Here is a 16,937-nt window from a genome sequence, read left to right on the forward strand (position 1 = left end):
TTTTGCTAGGGGCTGGGATGTGGTGGCCTGAAGATGAAGAGAGATGTTCCTAGCTGCGTTTGACTTGGAAGCCTGTGAGTCCTTTGCTCCTTCAGGCCTTTTAGCATTCTCTTTGTCCCCCAGGGACTTGCTTCCCCAGCTTTCCTGTCCCTCTCCTGGGTGGCCAGGCAGATACTGTGGGATATACAGAGCCAGTGTGGACAGTAGCCCTAAAAGATAGTGGAAAGAAATGGAGCTAACACATTATGTCTGATTTTTCTTGCTCCTTTGTCAGGGACCATTATGGATTTAACAGTTTGTGATAACTAAAAAGTTACCCTTCTAATCCTGTTTTTTTTCCTGAATGTTTCAAGAGAGATGCCAGATTTACTCCCTCTGGTTTGGTTTGGGAATTGTAACCTCGAGATTTGTGTTTACAGTAAGGTGGGGTCCTCAAATGTATTCCATAGCTTGATGTCCTCTTATCCTGGAAATGAAGCTGTGCCGAATGAAATATTTGCATCAGTGTTTTCTTTCCAAGATGTGCAGCTTGGTTTTAAAGATAAATGCTTGCCATTGGGGCAGACAATGCGCTAGGTTTAAGTTCACATAGCAAAACTTTTCTATTGGAGTGGCTCGTGTAACTTGTTAACATGCAAGAAATTATTAAGCTTTCACTTCCTCCACTCCCATATCCTGTTTAGATGTTGAAAGGAAGCCCTGATGGCTTATTTGTGATTAGCCAGCAACCCAGAGTGAACTTAATCCTGTGGGTTTGTGTGGCACTTGCCTCTGCAGATACCGCCTCTCTCAAGAGCGGGCTGCCGAGTCTCACATTTCATGGTGGGAGCTGTAAACAATCTGCTCTTCTTTCCGTGAATTCATGGCCTGCCTTCTGAGAACAGAGGTAACGCCTGGCCTGCCAGCGCATGGGAGATGCCACTAAAACCTTGGATGCTGTGGGAGAGAAGGGAGGCAGGGTGGGGGGGGGGGGGTCCAGTCTTGCTTGCCCAGGAGATGGCACTGTGCAATAGTGGTATTTTTACCTGCAGAGTTTGTGGTGTGACCGGATCGTGGTTGTTTGAGACATGCCAGATGAGTGAGGTTCTTGAGTCAGTAAGAGCAGAGTGACTGGTACTTTTAGGATGCCTCAGCACTGTCTTCTGTGTAAAATGCACCATACTGTATACGCTGTAGGCGGGTTGAGTTTAAATCTGCTTTGCACCTCTGTGTTAGGGAACTGACCTTCGTGCATACTCTAGCACAGTCAGGATCAGAACTGGGTTTGTGGGTGAAATTAATCTGGCCATGAATGAAGTGGTGATGCCTTTGGAGCACCCTTACTTCCAAGGCTTTTGTGCAAGTCCTTTGTGTCCCCCTTGATAATTCCCAGACCTACCGACAAAGGAGGCAAACCAAGGAGGTATATACATGTAGATGCGCTAGAAAATTAGAAGGTTTTGTGGAGCCTCTGTAGGATCCCTCTTTCTGTCCTGCATGCAGTGTGCTGTGCTCCTGTTAGAGTACCAATTGGTTTGGTTTAGTGCTTGTATATAAAACACACAGAGCTTTTTTTTAAGGAATCTCTGACCCCACCTACAAATGCCTGACCTGACTTGTGCTGCCAAATGCAGGCCAATGCAACTGAGAGAAATCTAAAAAATCTTCCTGGTCTGTCTTTTTTTTAATGTAGGTAAATTGAGACCATTTCCATTTCTCCCTCCAATAACAGCCTGAGATTGGGAGCACATACAGATCTGCAGGGAATTCTGGTCTCAGAATGGATATACTACTTTACAAAATCTTAGGCAAGCTGATTAACCTTCTTATTTTAATTCTCAAAAAGGTGAAGAGGGGTAATACTTTCTTAACACAGAGGTGTTACAAATACGTTCATAATATATCTTAAAGCTAGGCATATTATGTGAATGCTAAATACTTTTGTTATTATTAATCGAATCTTAAGTGGCCTATACATCTGTAACAAAGGCTTCTTAGCAAACACATGCCCTTTGAAATAGCCTGACCCTTTCCACTTTTTCAGAGACATTAATAGTTTCCTGGCTCAGTGTTTTAGGAAATGTCGTCATAGTCTGGAGGAACCAATAAAAACATAAGTCACCTATTTTGTCTGATCATTTTATGCCAGGATGTTTGAGGCTGGAAGCCGTGGAGGGGTAGGAGGGGGCTGTTCCATTTGTGTGGGTGGAAGATGTAAAAGTTTTAATACCATTTTAGTATAACTTTGCATATTGAGACTCTAGAGCCGTGTGAGAAATAGCATTTTTTGAGTTCGCAGGCAAGGACTCTAGATAGTTTTAGCAACTAGTTAACTAGTTTTTCCCCTTCCTAAGCCATTTATTGCTTTAGTGCCTGATGAAAGGGATGTTATCTTTGGATAAGAGTATTCTGTTGGTTTCAGGCTTATATTGTCCTCTGAGGCGAGAAAGCTCTTAAGAAATGGCAGTGCCTTAAATCAAATGTTGGTAAACGATTATGGAAAAGTGATTGGTGGGACAATAGCTTATTGGGTATGGTCAACGGCAGACTGTTTCCCACTAGTAGAAAATGCTATTACTTAAATTAAGGAACTACTGTAGGAAATCTCAGTCCAAAGCATTGTTACATGACATTGTGAAAAGCAAACCATGAGTGTCTGTAACAGGCATCCAGTGACACTGTTCTCCATTATAAACATCAGCATTTACAATGGGCCCCACCATCCTTAGATGGTTTTGATTCTCTCCTTTCTGAGACAAAGCCTCCAGCAAGCATGTTAGCGAGTCCTGACCGTGATCTCTCGGGTCCGTGGGGAGCAGATATGCATGGCAGTTTTTCCCCTACTGTGCTGGCTCCTCCTGCAAGCTTCAAACAGCCCCTGAGAGGTGGGGAGATCTGTGTTGTTGCTAACTTACGCTCGGTTGCATGGAGCTGGAAAAGACTGCCAGACCCCATTTATCCTCCACCTCTTGCCAGAGCATCCTCCAGAGAGAACCAAAGTTTTTGCCCGTTTTTGGGAGGTCGTGCACTTGTGTTTTCTCTTCTGTATTCCATCAGTGTTGGAGACCAGTCTAATGTTTGTCAGCAGCCTAGAGAAACTGAAGGGTTACACTTACTTCATTCTGCACAGCTATCTTTTTGGAAATGAACTGCGGCACCAAAAGAGACAATCACCACCACTGCAAGCTGTGCTGTAATGTATTATGCAGACTCTTCCCCTCCTCACCTGCCCCCCAGACTATAGAAAAATTAAACATGGTTTCTTTTCAGCTTCTGCTGTAGCCTCAAACAGAGCTGATATGCAGCTGTTGTACACTAAGAATTCAATCGGTGTTTAGCCTGCGGTTCAGGTACTGCAGACCCCCCCGTTAAAAAAAATCCTTGAGCATTTCAGAAAGATGGAAAAAGAGGGCATGGGTCCTGAGTTACCTTGATCAGAGTCCAGTCCAAAGGGGAAGCTGCTATTGATCTACTGCTTTTACGTTTTATGAATCCAGCAAGGTGTTACCACAAGAGTTGTACAGGAGGCCACCACCCCACAAATGAACCTTGATGTTAACTCCCGCCAGACATCTGTCCCTTCTGTTGTTTGGAGGCTTTTCTCTCCACACCTCCATTTAATGTGCCAAATGCTGGTTCTTATTCTTTCTCCCACCCAAGCTGAGTGTGTATGCATCAGCCCTGTGGCGGAGATGCTGTGCCCTGCTGCGATCCACTCATGATCACCATTTGGAGATGTTGCGTTTAGATTAGCAACAGTGGCTTCCCCTTTGTACTTGTCGGAATCTCTTATCCTTTTCTGCTTTGTGTGTACGTTTTGTCAGGACAGGCCTAGATTTGTCACTGTGTACTATGCCATGAGATACCCCTTTCAAATTCCCTCTTAAACTGGAGCTGGATCTGTGTGCAGAGGAGTCCCCTGGGCGTCGGGATCCCTGGGCACGGGGTGACACCAGGGTTGTTGCTCAGTCCTAGAGCACAGCGTGCAGTCTCCAAAGCCTTTAAGTGTCTTGAGAACGGCCAAGTTGAGGCACATTTCTTTCCCGAAGTAACACCGTCGGAGTCCTGAAGAAACATGTGCGTTGAGCAAGGTGCGTAGGTGAAGGGGTGAGTACAACATTGCTATAGTTGTTGCTCATCCCCACAAGAAATTCAGAAGAACGTGCCTGTGTCAGGAGCTCCTACTCTGGGGCTTCTGAGTAGGCAAGGCTCTCCTTCTGACCGCTGTCTGCCGTGCCCTGATTTCATCTCAGTCAAGGGGGTGTAGGCCTCAGGGAAGGAGAAGTTTGGCTTCTTTTCTCATCCCTCCTTCTTGGATTGTTGGGGTTTGGGGAAGGAAGAGTTCATCTCAGTTACGTACTTAGTTCAGTCATTTGTAAATGGGAGTTTTCTGATTTTTACTGATGTGCAGTTAAACTGTCGTGAGCTGTGCGTACCTGTACGTTTAAAATAAATATCCCACTCTCTCATCCAGCAGAAGAAATGTGACCTCAGCAAGAACCAGATTTAGAAAAAACACTATAATTTTTAATCCTCAGCTTGCCCCTGGCTCCCCTCAGGGTTTTGATGATGGCTGAAATTTCTTCATGGACTGTAGGGTTTTTTAAAAAAAACAGTGAAACTTATCCCAAACCAGAAACCTACCCCATGCCACCCAAAGAGATTTAGTGAAATTGAAACTGTAGAGAAGATGAAGGCAAGCTATTCCTTACACTGTATTCATATTCTTGTGTCCTAACATACGACGTGGCTGGAGCAGTCATGTGAAAATGCATCTGACCTGCTCTGTTAGGCTGAATACCCTGCGGCCTCGGTGTTTACAGCAGGTACAAGGAAAAGGCCTTGTCTTCAGACATGTCCGTGCAGGGCCTAGAACACTTTTGGCTCTACATAAGAAATAATAATAAGGCAAAAACCTCTCTGCCAGCTAGTGAAATGAAAATGCTGTACTTCACAGCTATGTCATTGGAGAATTATATTTCATTAGAGCTGATATTAAAAACCCTGATGTCAGTTGTGAAATGCGGCTGACTTCAAATTTGCAAAACACATAGGAAATTTTTTCGTAATGTGTTGTCACTTTAGAAGTCTGGCAGTCCTTTAGGTTCACTCATAAAACTTTAAGCTCTCAGAAGGCGAAAACCCCAAGGCTGTTTCCCTCAAACTTTAAAAGCTTTGCTTCTACTAGCAAATGCCATTTTTATAAAGTTACGTGCAAGTAACGTTCTGGATGCTTCAAACAGCAGCAGTTGTTAGTACTTTCAGATTGGAGAAGTGGATCAAGTAGTCATGAGAAATAAGGTATTCTAGACATTTAAATGACAGCTTTTTAAAAGTCAGTGAGAATAGCAGTCCCAACTATTACTGGTTATTAAATGCAAAAACCCCTGTTGTTTTGCCTTTTTTTTCCTTCCCATTTGGTGGCTTACAGGCTTGTGTTACGGAGAAGGAGTATGTGCACAGCAGTTGCACTGAGTTGGTTCGAACGGGTCACTGAGTTGCAGAACAGTTTCCATGTTAATGTTGTGTTCACAAAATCCTGAAGTACTTGTAAATCAGACTGTTGTCTGCCTTAGTCACAGTAAAGACAGGAGGGGCATATACACCGTGTCAGCTTTTCAAAGTTTCACGCTTGTATTACTTTTTTAAGAGGGAAAAAAAAAATCTAATGAGCTCTTATTTTTGCTTGCTAGGCAATATTTGCATGTCCAAAGTAGTATATCAATAAGCTTACTTCTCTTATAGTTAGATTTATTGTAGGAGATAGTAGAAAATACTTCATTCTAGGCAGGTTTTTCTGGTTTGGGTTTTTGCTCAGATGTGGAGAACTCGTGAACATACACACATTGTCATTTGCTAATGGAAAAATGGTTAAACAAGCAAATCCAAACTGTTTGTGGCCTGAAGGTGTACTAACGACTAGATGTGTGTCCTTCTCTGCTTGGGTACCTCCAGCTCTGCAGTAAGCTCAGCTTCACGCTGTGCTCCCATTGAAACCTCCACTAGGCAATAGCCAGTGTCTGCTACGGCGGGTCAGAAGCAATGTTGGTGCTGTACCACCAAATGAGGCTTATAATGGCAGAATTCACCTGTTTATTTTTTTTCCACACATGCTTTGATTATAATCTCCTTTCTTTGGATTGATTTCTCACCGGCTTTTTAGGAGTTTGCTATCTTCAGGACTTCTCTCTTTCTTTTGAAGTTGACCAGCAGTGATAAGCGACAATGTCTGACAGACAGCTGTAAAACATATCATGCAAGACTTTCTTTAGGAGGGAGTCTCAAATCAACCTTGTAAAACCATTCTTACAGGTCTATCCAATTGTGTGTAGCATTTCGTACAAATTCACTGAGGTCAGTGGCGTTAGAGTGGTGAATCTTTGTAACGTGGAGGCTGTTCACTGAACAGACAGGGCTGAAGTGCCGGTTAATCCCTGACCGGGCAGATTCAGCTGTTTCATTTTGAATTTGTCAGCTGATTTCTGTGAGCAGGACATTGTCTCTTTGGTGAGGGAAAGGAGTGGGATGCCAGTGTAAGGGTTAGATCAGCCTGGGGGATCAGGGTCTGGTTAAGGGAGTTTGTATTTGGCAGCAGGTTCCAAGGCGGGTGGAAACATGACAGTTTGGATTAGGACAAGTCCCTGAAGTTTGCATCTGTTCAGCTTAACTTCATGCACTCAGGGACTGTAAAATCTGGGACAAACCCACCTTTTTTTTTTTTCCTTTTTTTTTTTTTTTAATAGTAAAGGTATTGAAACACTGTCTGGAAACAGAAAACATTCCCAGCTTTTATGGATACGTGGTCAGCCAGCTCTTGCTTGTTCCCTTATAAGCAATGTTCTTAATTGGATGAAGTTGCTACTATTTCAGGTCAGTGTGTGTGTTTTCTTGTACAGTTGCCATGGCACTGGTAAGACAGATATGTTCTGTAGTTGTGTTTGTCCTCTTATGATATGTGAATTTTTATTTTCAGCACTGTGTTTGCAGCATACTAGTGCTTGCAGTATTTTTCCATACTCCGCCAAAGTTGCCCCTGTTGGAGTTACTGCACTCGATTATTTCTCGTTTGTCATATAGCAGTTTGTTTTACATGCCCACCTTGGTGTCCATTAGAGTTAATAGCTCCTAGGGCCTTTGTATTTTGGGTATTTTATAGCTTAGCGGATAGTTAAGGCTGGAGACATTATGTCATGGTTGCAATCTTACATAAACATAAACTATAGAGCCTAATCTAGCAGGTTTTTATACAACTCAATAAACTTGGCTGAGCTACAGCTTATCTTCTAAGGAGGTGCCCAATATTGATTTAAAGGCTTCAGGTGATAGAGAGTCTAACAAAGATTAACTATGCAAGTTATAGCAAATAAGTTGTTACTGAGCTCTGTCACTGTTAAAAAATGTAGCTTTACTTCAAACAAAGCACAGCAAAACAACAGCAGCAGCAGCAACTATAGCCAAAATGAACCATTTCTCTTTTTTTCCTCTTCTCTCCCTATAGTGAGCTTTTCATCACGCTGGTTGAAATCAAATATCTCATTATTTCAGCTGGTGCTTTTTGCTATGATAGAAATAACTTTAGGGAAGTCTGAAAGGTTTCCCAAGTAAATTTCACAATTTGGGGTGTGTTGGAGTATGTAGAAGTGAGTCAAGTGTAGAGCAGCCCAAGACACACTGACACCGGCGTTGAGCCCAAGCTTTCCCCTCCTACGGGTTGCCATTACCTGAATGACACCTACGGTTGGTTCATTGAGAATCAGAGAGTTTTACTGGCTGACATTAGTCTGCTTACCACAGAAGAAATTGTAGTGAGGTGTCTGGAAGTGTCTTAAGGCTGTCTTACCCCTACATGCAGGATTCAGTGTAATGTAGTATTGAAGGAAGCAAGAATTTTATAGCATTTTTTTAAAGTCGGATTTTTATGTTGCTGTTTTATGCTCAGCTAGACCAAGTACAGCAAACCTGTTTTGCCTTTGCATCTCTTTGTCTTGCTGGGTTTTGGGGTTTTTTTGTTTTTAGAGTAGCATCCCTAAGAATTACTAGTGGCTCTCACTGAAGTCACTGGGAACACTGGAAATATGGATCAGCTTTGGAGGAAATGGTGAAAATGGAAGAAGCCCATGGTTACCAAAACAGGCTTGGCTGATGCTGAGTCAGCAGAGGGCTATAGACCGGTTCATCAAGTTTATTAGCAGTGGATGTAAGAAAAATGCAGAAGCATTATCTGCTGCCACAGAATGCTGGTTTTCAGAATAACAAAAACTCAGTTGTCCCTTTCAGTTACAGCAGTGACAGACCCAGAGGTTGGATTGGGGATGGCACCAATCAACTGTCCTTTTCATGGGGTCTCTAAAATTTAATCAGGGGAGAAGGGGACACAAAGACCCCACCCCTCTGTTTAGTTTAAATTTGCTCCTTGCTGGACAGTGTTTAGGGGCCTCTGAATTAAAAATAGTTAAAAATGGAACTGCTGCTTTCAGCTGTTTCCTTACCCTTGCTAACCTGAAGTCATCCCTCAGTAGTCATACAGGCAGAGGAGTCTCCAATAACCCCTTTACGCTTTGCCAACCAAAGCTATTTAAAGAAGAGGGAGCTAGTGTTTTCTGGCATGCCTATTCTCATTGCTATGCCCTCATGGGTTGTTTTCTTTTAAGGTATCAGGAGATGAACAGAAGAGCCTGCTTTTCCCTAGATATGTATACAACAGTTAAGTTTCCAAGCTTGAGACACTGGTTTTCTGAGCATCAGTATGATCACCTGTCATTCAAGTTAGTAGAAACTTGACTTGACTGAGAGCAAGAATCGACCCAAACTCAGTTACAGCGGAGGCAGGTGGGTTGGCATCCCTTTCTCGGGTGAGCCATTTCGCATCACAGATGTAATCTGAAGACTATTGCCGTTGTTTTGTTCTTAATTTACATGCAGTTTATAAGCCAGTTCTTCTACTTGGTAAGAACATGTGATCTTGGACCCTTTTAAGTCTTTCAGGATTTGGGTTTTATTGCTGCTGTAAAACACTTTCATAACAGCCTTTTTTCAGTTGGTTTTCTGCATTTATTTAATGCCTATTATTCTGAAATTGATATGCATCACTGCCATTTCCTGACAAATTATGAAATGGGCTTTCAAGTAATCAGTATGTTGTTTTTGTTAAGAGAGGGATCCTTCTTAATTGCCTCTGTTTTCTTTTCTTGGCTTGTATGTCTTCTGGTTTGCATTTTAAGTGATACGTAATTATATTAAGTGGTATAGAAAACAAAGAACTCAGTTAATTTCAAGGGATATGCTATGAACAGACTCTGCGTATAAAACAATACAATTATGTGCTGTCAATTAAGAGGTTAAATAAGTTTCCAATTTAAAAAACAAGGTGGAAAGGCTGCAAATTGTCTGAAGACACTGGGAGCTGCCTCTTTCCAGGAGCCGCAGGTCAGCAAGGTAGCCCACCATCATACGGGTAAACCAGCTATCATGTAGTACGTGGGATGTGTGGGGCTAAGCCAGGATAATGCTGCTACGGCTTGTTTGCTTACGTACAACTCCATGTCCCCATATTCCCAAATCTTGCCTTCTGAACTGTACCTTAAACAAAATGCCTTGCTTGATCCTAATGGTATAGATGGCATTTAGGACTGTGATGTAACTTTTTAGCAGAATCTATAGTCAATGGTGGAAGCCAGACGAGCATCAGACTGAAAGATGTTTTGGCTCTTTAAAGTTCAAGAAATACTAATGTCAGCTCAGCTGAGCTAGATTCACGTTTGGCAAAAGACGGATTACATAAGCAGCAGTAATTTTCCCCATGCTTGGGAAGAATTGGTCGAAACGCTTTACAGTTCCCCACAAGCACACTGGGCTGCTGTGTGCAGTGCTCGGTCAGAAAGCAAAAATAACTTTGGGCAGGAGCATGGTCGGCTAGCCCAGCTCTGCGTGCCCACGTTGGCCAGGGAGGCCTGTCTGCTGCGCCGGCCACCGCCTCTTCTCTTCTCCCAAGGTGATGTGCTGGACCAGTTGAAAGAATCCCATGTGTCAAAGCCAGCACGTGAGCTCTGGGTTGGGCCAGACTGAAGGTACCCATGGTCAGGGTGAATGTTAAATGAGATTTATGGAGTTCTTTGCTTGATAATAAACTAAAAGTTTAAAAATACCACAGACAAATGCTTAATGCATCCCCTTCTAAAAAGAGGGTTACTGGAATTTGGAAAATTCACCTTTGCGTTTGGCTGGAATTTATTTTCATGCTTTCTGAGGATTGTTGGGTCTCATCTCAGTGCCTCTGTTTGTGTTTCTAATACAGATGCCTTTCATTCTTCTTCTAAATTATACCAAATGCTCAATAGGAAAAGCAGATGTTCACCAATTATAAAAAATAAATAAATTGAAAAGAAAAAGAAAACTGGGGGCGGGGCAGGGCATTTTAGTTGCCAGGTCACTCTTGCCTGGGAAGATCTGCTAGGTTATTTGAGCACAGACAAAGCCAGATGAGAGATCCCAAGTAGCACCCTGCCCTGGGTTCCTCCCAGGCCATCACAGAGGCCATCAGCCCACCAAAGGCCCACCTCCACAAGCCCAGAGGAGCACAGGGGCACAATGGCAGGCAGGAACCCAAATTAAGGACGGGGAGGAAGGGACACCCGGTCCGGGCCCTTCCCAGGGCTGTCCCAGGAAAGCCTCAGCCCCAAGGTCCAGACCCGAAACCCATCAAGACGAGTCAATGCCAGAGCACCTTTTGGACTGAGGGGGGGTTGCTGCTGAGGTGTACGGCACACATGGTGGGATGCAGGGGAAGAGCATTTTGGGATTGCAGAGGACTTACTATGGGATGTTTAAGGGGAAAACCAAAGGCAGGCAAAAGGAGGCATTTAGGTGATTTGGGGAGGAACAAGTGAGGGCTAAGGGCATAAAAAGGGCCAGTTGTGTCTAAATACTTTGCTGGTCAGTACTCTTGTCTGGCCATGCCCTGTGCCTGACAGGACAGACTGTGCTGTTGTCTTATTATATTCCTTTCTACCTCCTTCCTGGGTGAGGGACTCTATTCTGTGTATGTAAACGGGGGTCTGAATATAGCAACCGTGGTGCAGCAGCTGGAGCGAGCGAAGGTCTGGGTGCCAGCAGCTGGGCTGGGACTGTGGGCTGCAGGGCCCGTGTGCCTGGGTGCCAGCACCTGGGGACACCCAAGTGAGTGAAACCAAGTGCCAGCCACTGGGGTGGGACCCGAGGCCAGAGACCCGTGCATCCCTGGTCCAGCACCCGGTGCGAGTGTGGGTGTGCAGCTGACTGTGGAAGCAGTAGCAAAGACGAGGCCAGCGAGTAGGTGAAGAGGTCTGGGAGCCGGGTACATGGGTGTGAAGCAGGGGAGTCCCAGGAAGCTCTGGATGTGTGTGTGACGCTCTGTGCCAGCAGCTAGAGTAGGGCAGTGCCCTTGGGGGCTCGTATGTCCAGGTGCCAGCAACTGGGAGGACTGGGATCCAGGAGGGGGTTACTGGGCAGAATGAGTGTCTGAGCCCAGCTGCTGAAAGGATCCGTATTGTCCATGTGCGTGGACACGTGCGTGTAGATATATGTATACATACGTAATAAGTACATGTGTATACATATAAAATACATATTCTCACTAGCGGACCTCTTCCTGTTCAGCTGGAGAGGGTCTGTGTGTTACCTGTGTGGTGGCTGTATATATCTGTGTATGGGCAGTGCGTGCATTTGCTCTGAGTGTGTTTGTGCCTACTGAGAATACATTTTCAGCCTTGCTACTGGTTGTACCTGGGAGCATGGAGCTACTGCAACCTTGCCTCTTTTGGGCTGTCAGATTGGGCCTATTCTCCTAATTCTCCCAACAAGATCCACCTGATACCGTATAAATCATGAACATAGAAATTGAAAGATGTTAGAGACTGGTAACCGTATATTGTTTTAGGTTTTGTGCAGTACCAGCTGAGCAGCTGGAGCTTGAGCTAGTACTACTGATCCACAAAGGCAGTGAAGGAAGTGATATGACCAAACAGACTTTTCTGAACATTGACAATTAAGTGGTGACATCCTATTGTGCTTCCTTTAAGTCTTTTTCATTCCCCAAATGAAAGGATGCTCTTTGGCATACTTTTTATTCCCCCTGTGCCTTTGCATTTTATCTGTTCCTCATAATGCTGTAATCAGTGTCTAAAATACTTTGATAAGAAGATTAGTAACGTCAGAACACAACTTCCATCTCTTGATGGACATGATTATAACAATTCGTTGCAGAAAATGCAAATAACATCTGTCTATGAATTCCAAAGATTGTTTCAAAAAATTTTTTTTAAAAAATGGTGCTTATTTTGCAGCTGGAAGCAACCACCTCTTTCCTTGATCATTAGCCAATTTAGCTTGTTAGAATTTGCCTGGTGGCTAGTCTTTACTCACCACTGCTCTTGTAAAAGCATCTGTTTAATTGTGGTTACTTTCCTTTGAATTTTAAAATCTTGCTAGTTTGGATGACCCATATACCACACATTTTTATAAGTTAAAACGAAAAGCAGCTCCCTTGCCCCAAAACAAGTTTCTAGCTTGTCTTTTCCTCCATTTGAAAAACTTCTGGCAGTTCAGTTAGAAAAAAGACAGAAGAAACAGAGTTGTATGGAGAAAATACAGCTGCTTAACTCAGGTGTCACCGAAGGGGAAATCTGGAGAGGCAGAAATAATCTAAGCTGGGATTTGGACAAGCTACCAGTGGGGGAAGATGGACAAGTTCATGTCTTTTAGTGAGTGTAAATGGCCAAGACTTAAGTTTTATGTCTTTAGCAGAAGACACCCTGAGGAACTCCATGGAGGGGGGAATATGGAAGAAGGAGGGCTTTCATCGTTACCTTAGGAGAAAGAAGCGTTGTTTGTAAAGCACTGAATCTGCAGCATTGATTTTAATGCCATACGAGGTGAATTCACCCATGCTTGCTTGCTGAGATTGGATGAGGTGACTAAGTATATTTTATGATACTACACATTTTTTGAGGGCTTTGTGTAAGCTCCTATGTGAGAATGCTTTAGTGCAGGTCTGTCTGTTTAATAATATCCCATCAGGTGCTGATGTTAAATTTGGCTGCTACTTTTGAAGGGTTTTGATGATGGATTGCCTGGAAATGTGTGAGCCGTGACCTCTGGAATAGTGTCAGTTTGAAGCCTGCCTTTATAGGCAGACTAAAACTATTACATTTGATAACTGAAGCAGCATGTGAGATCCCATCATTCGACCCAGTGGCTGTGTGAAAACCTCCATCTCGTCGTACTCTTTGTAGCATTTGTTTTCTTTCTAGCAATGGAAGCTGGATTTGGAACACTGTTTTCATAGCCATTGAGAAATCCCTTGGGAGGGAGCCCTACAAGAGCTTATTTAAGGGGTTAACTCCTTGTTACGTTAGTCAGCCCTCATTTAACTCTGATGGCTATCTGGGTTTTGGATTCTCCCAACACCTTCTGGTGAATCAATGGAAGGTGTGAGTGCAGAGTAAGGGCTGCTCTCATTACAGTCCCCACTGCTCCTTAGACCTGCATCTGCTTCGTATGGAAATCTAGCCACTAGTTGGGTTTTTTTCCAAAGAATAATATGGGATGCATGTGCTTTAGCCTAATTTTACATATGGTTAGTTTGATTTACGTTTTGATGTTTTCTGGTCATCTTTTCCCAATTTGCCTGCGTAATTAGGAGTTGACTTGAGACAGTTCTGGGCTTTTGTGAACGCTGGCTAGTATAAAAATTAAACCACACAGTACATCTGATTGGGCCAAGTCCTGAACTTTTGTTTTCTTCATATTCTACCTGAAGTCTTCTGCCTTCTGTGTGTTAAAACCCGAGAAATTATAAACCCAGTAGTCCTTGATTGATTTGTTTGTAGTGTGCTTTTGATGTTAGTTCTCTTTCCACAAAAGAGAGACAGCTTGACTGACTCTGAAATAAAAGATCCCAGTTTTCAGGGCCAATAGTAAAAATCAAGTGTTCTATTTTCTGCAGGAAAAGCCATAGAAAGAAACATCAGATTAAATATTTGCCTCTTTTGGAAGCAAGTAACTATTCAAAAGCTGTAATAAAATCATACTCGTAAATTCTGGAACTACAGTTATAGGATTATCTCATTTTTATTTCTATTTTGCAGATGCATAGAAGGCCCTTTGAGGCAAGTACAGCCACATGCAGGAATTTAGGAATTTATTTAGTTTCATGTTTGAGCTTTGAGTCTTTCAATACCAGAAAGTTACCTGCTCAGCAAGAAGGCCAGCAGTTGGTGGTTGCAAACACAATTTACAGTTCGTAGGCTTTATTATCAAATGCACTTTAATTTAGTCAAAGTCAGGAGAACTAACCAATTGTTTGGATTTTGTAGAGTGTTGCATGGAAAGTAGTAAGGTTAGATTTCCTCTAAAGAAGAGTGCTTAGCCCTTGAAAAATAAAAATAAAAAATTAAAGTCTGGTTGTAGTCTGAAAAGAAACTGCAAACATAGTAGCATTTTACTTGCTATTGCTACATTTTATTAATTTCTTCAATTTGTTGACCACTTGCTTTTTACTCCCACCAACCCTGCAGCGTTTGGGTAAAAAGAGGTAGCTGAGCTGACGGGTGCAACATGAGAGGTATTAGTTAACAAGGGTCAGATCTGGATGTCAGGGACATCTTATGTTTCTGCGCTCGTTTGAAAACTATAGGGTTGTGGAGGTGATGAGGGAAAACAGTCATCAAATTTGTCTGTCTTCAATTCCTTCGAGTTCATACCTAGTGTACAGACTAAGCACATTTCACAGATAGTCAGAGAAACATGACAGACGTACGCCTTCTCGCTGGCACGGCATTTTCACTAGGCTATGAAATGCCTACTCCCTCTCCTGTCAGCTGGGGGTTTTTTAGCTGGTAATTTGAGAGTGTCTGGTTATTCCCTTCTATGTCTTACACCTTTCCCCTTCCCTCTTCACCTTTGGCAAATTAAAAAATAGCAGAGCCAGCTGGGTTTAGCAGAAGGCACGTGAGCATCACTTGACCATCTTCTAGCCTACTCTGAGCCACGTTTGCAGTTCCCAGCCTGGAGAGACGAGCGTTGCGTGGCACTGTTCACAACGGTAGGACTTCAGGATGAAGCATGGCTTGATGTAAAACCTGCGTCCAGCAATTACAGGCAAGCATGTTGCATACAGTTTTACCGAGGCCGATGATTTCAGCAGAGATTTCTATTGCTGATTTTATTTGGGTCTAGGCTGAAGAAGAAGAAAATATGCTGTAGGCTTCTCACAGTTTAGCTAAATCATGTAGAAGGCAAATTGAGTCTTTTTTGGGAGGTTCAGTTACAACTCGCTTTCCTGATCTCTGTTTGTTCTTTTTGGAGTTTGTTGAGGCCAGTAACTTGGTAAGGACATGAAGGTTTACCGGCTGGGCACCGTGGGTTGATGTAGACTGGATTGGTGGTTGGCTCTTAGCTTGGAGCTGCTGCAGGCAGCGGTTGCGGGGTGGGAGCTATAGAAAGATGCTGCTCTCCTGCCTGCATCCTGAAACCGCACCATGGCTCTCCCCAGCAAGTTGCTTTTGCATCTCTCAGGATCCACTGTTTTCTTGGGCGTTAAAAAAAAAAAGACTTGCAGTGCACATCTTTATTCAGTCCCGCTCTATTTAGTGCTTGACTCAAAAAATCTGGGCAGAGGAACTCGTGGCGTGAAGCTCATAGAGTGAGCAGGAAGCAGATGCTGCCAGAAGGACTTTTTCCTCTCTTTGATATCATCTACCTTTCACTGTGGACAGCTTTTCTCTATCGTCTCCTCTGACTGTAAGGCTTCTTTTCCCTTCTTTTTTGTGGCCAGGACAAGGTTGTTGCTGGTTAGCTTTCATTACCTGGGAGGTTATGATAGGAGTGTGGATGTGGCTACATCTGTACCTGAAGAATGAGGAGCAGCAGTAGCAAGTACTGGGCTGTGCTGAGTGAACACTTTCTGGGCTTGAAAGGGAAACCAGAAGCCTTTCGAAGAAATGAGTAATTCTGTTTTGCTGCTTCTGGCTCACCGGCTTCAGAGCTGCTGCTTCTCTTACAGCGTTATCTGAAAACTTGGCCTACACACATGATGGGGAGTATGTGTACCATCAGTCTTGAAAAAGGATGCTTTTCTGCTGCTTTCTCTTTGGTGGAAAGCACAGAGTGGTTTTGTGTTTTTTGGTTTTTAAACAGAACATGTGATAAAATATGTTATTTAGGGATGAAAAGGTCCTTGGTAATGTCTAGGCCAGTCAGCATTTTCATAGTTAATAAATTACTGTCTGTGCTTAAAAATCAGTCTTTTGTGAGATTAAACTCAGATCTTTCCATCTTTATCAGAGACTTTATTTGAGGCTTTTTTTGGTTCATGGTTCTACATTTTTGATTCATTTTAAACTGTCCTCAGAAACATTTAAAACATCTTTAACTGTTCCTACTGGGGGGAGAGAGATGCATTCACGGAGCCCTGTCAGATAAGTTGGAGACTGTATAGTTCAGTGAGTAAGATGCTCATAATTCCAGCAGATGTGTAAGCACTTATGGTTTTTTTCCTTCAGCTGCAATTTTTTGAGAATATTTTTTCCTTTTTTTCATGCAAAAGCAAATGGAGTTCTTGTTTTGGGGTTTTTTGGTCTGTTTTTTAATAAAGCTTGTTAGGTATTGATATTTTTTCTGAGGAGTTAAGAAATAATATTCAAGTTACATGTGTAGCTCTAAAGTGCTGCTCTGCATTTTTTGGGGGGCAAGACTGACTTAGCTGTTTAGAGGAAAAACTACTAAACTGCCCACAGAATTTGTCATTTCACCTTCTTTGAGAGAAGTCTGCTATATGTGATGAATTTTATATCTAGTGTTTTGTTTTATGATGTTAAAACCAGCTTGTAAAGTACCAGGAGAGTGGGAAGGTGGAATAATTTGTAAGAAATATTAAAGGATGTGAAATTTTAATTTTGGAAGGATATTTTCAACATTAGGTG

General features: G+C 43.0%; 1 protein-coding gene across 1 annotated transcript in view; it reads left to right on the top strand.

Annotated features, from left to right (window-relative positions):
• Positions 1–16,937, top strand: part of CMSS1 (cms1 ribosomal small subunit homolog) — a 176,725-nt gene that overhangs the window by 94,850 nt on the left and 64,938 nt on the right. Inside the window, exon 2 of the mRNA XM_059818060.1 lies at positions 7,160–7,172. Coding sequence (XP_059674043.1) covers positions 7,160–7,172 — 13 coding nt within the window. The remainder of the gene's footprint in view (positions 1–7,159; positions 7,173–16,937) is intronic.

Source organism: Gavia stellata, chromosome 1 (genome assembly GCF_030936135.1).
Source record: "Gavia stellata isolate bGavSte3 chromosome 1, bGavSte3.hap2, whole genome shotgun sequence".
Lineage (NCBI taxonomy): Eukaryota > Metazoa > Chordata > Aves > Gaviiformes > Gaviidae > Gavia > Gavia stellata.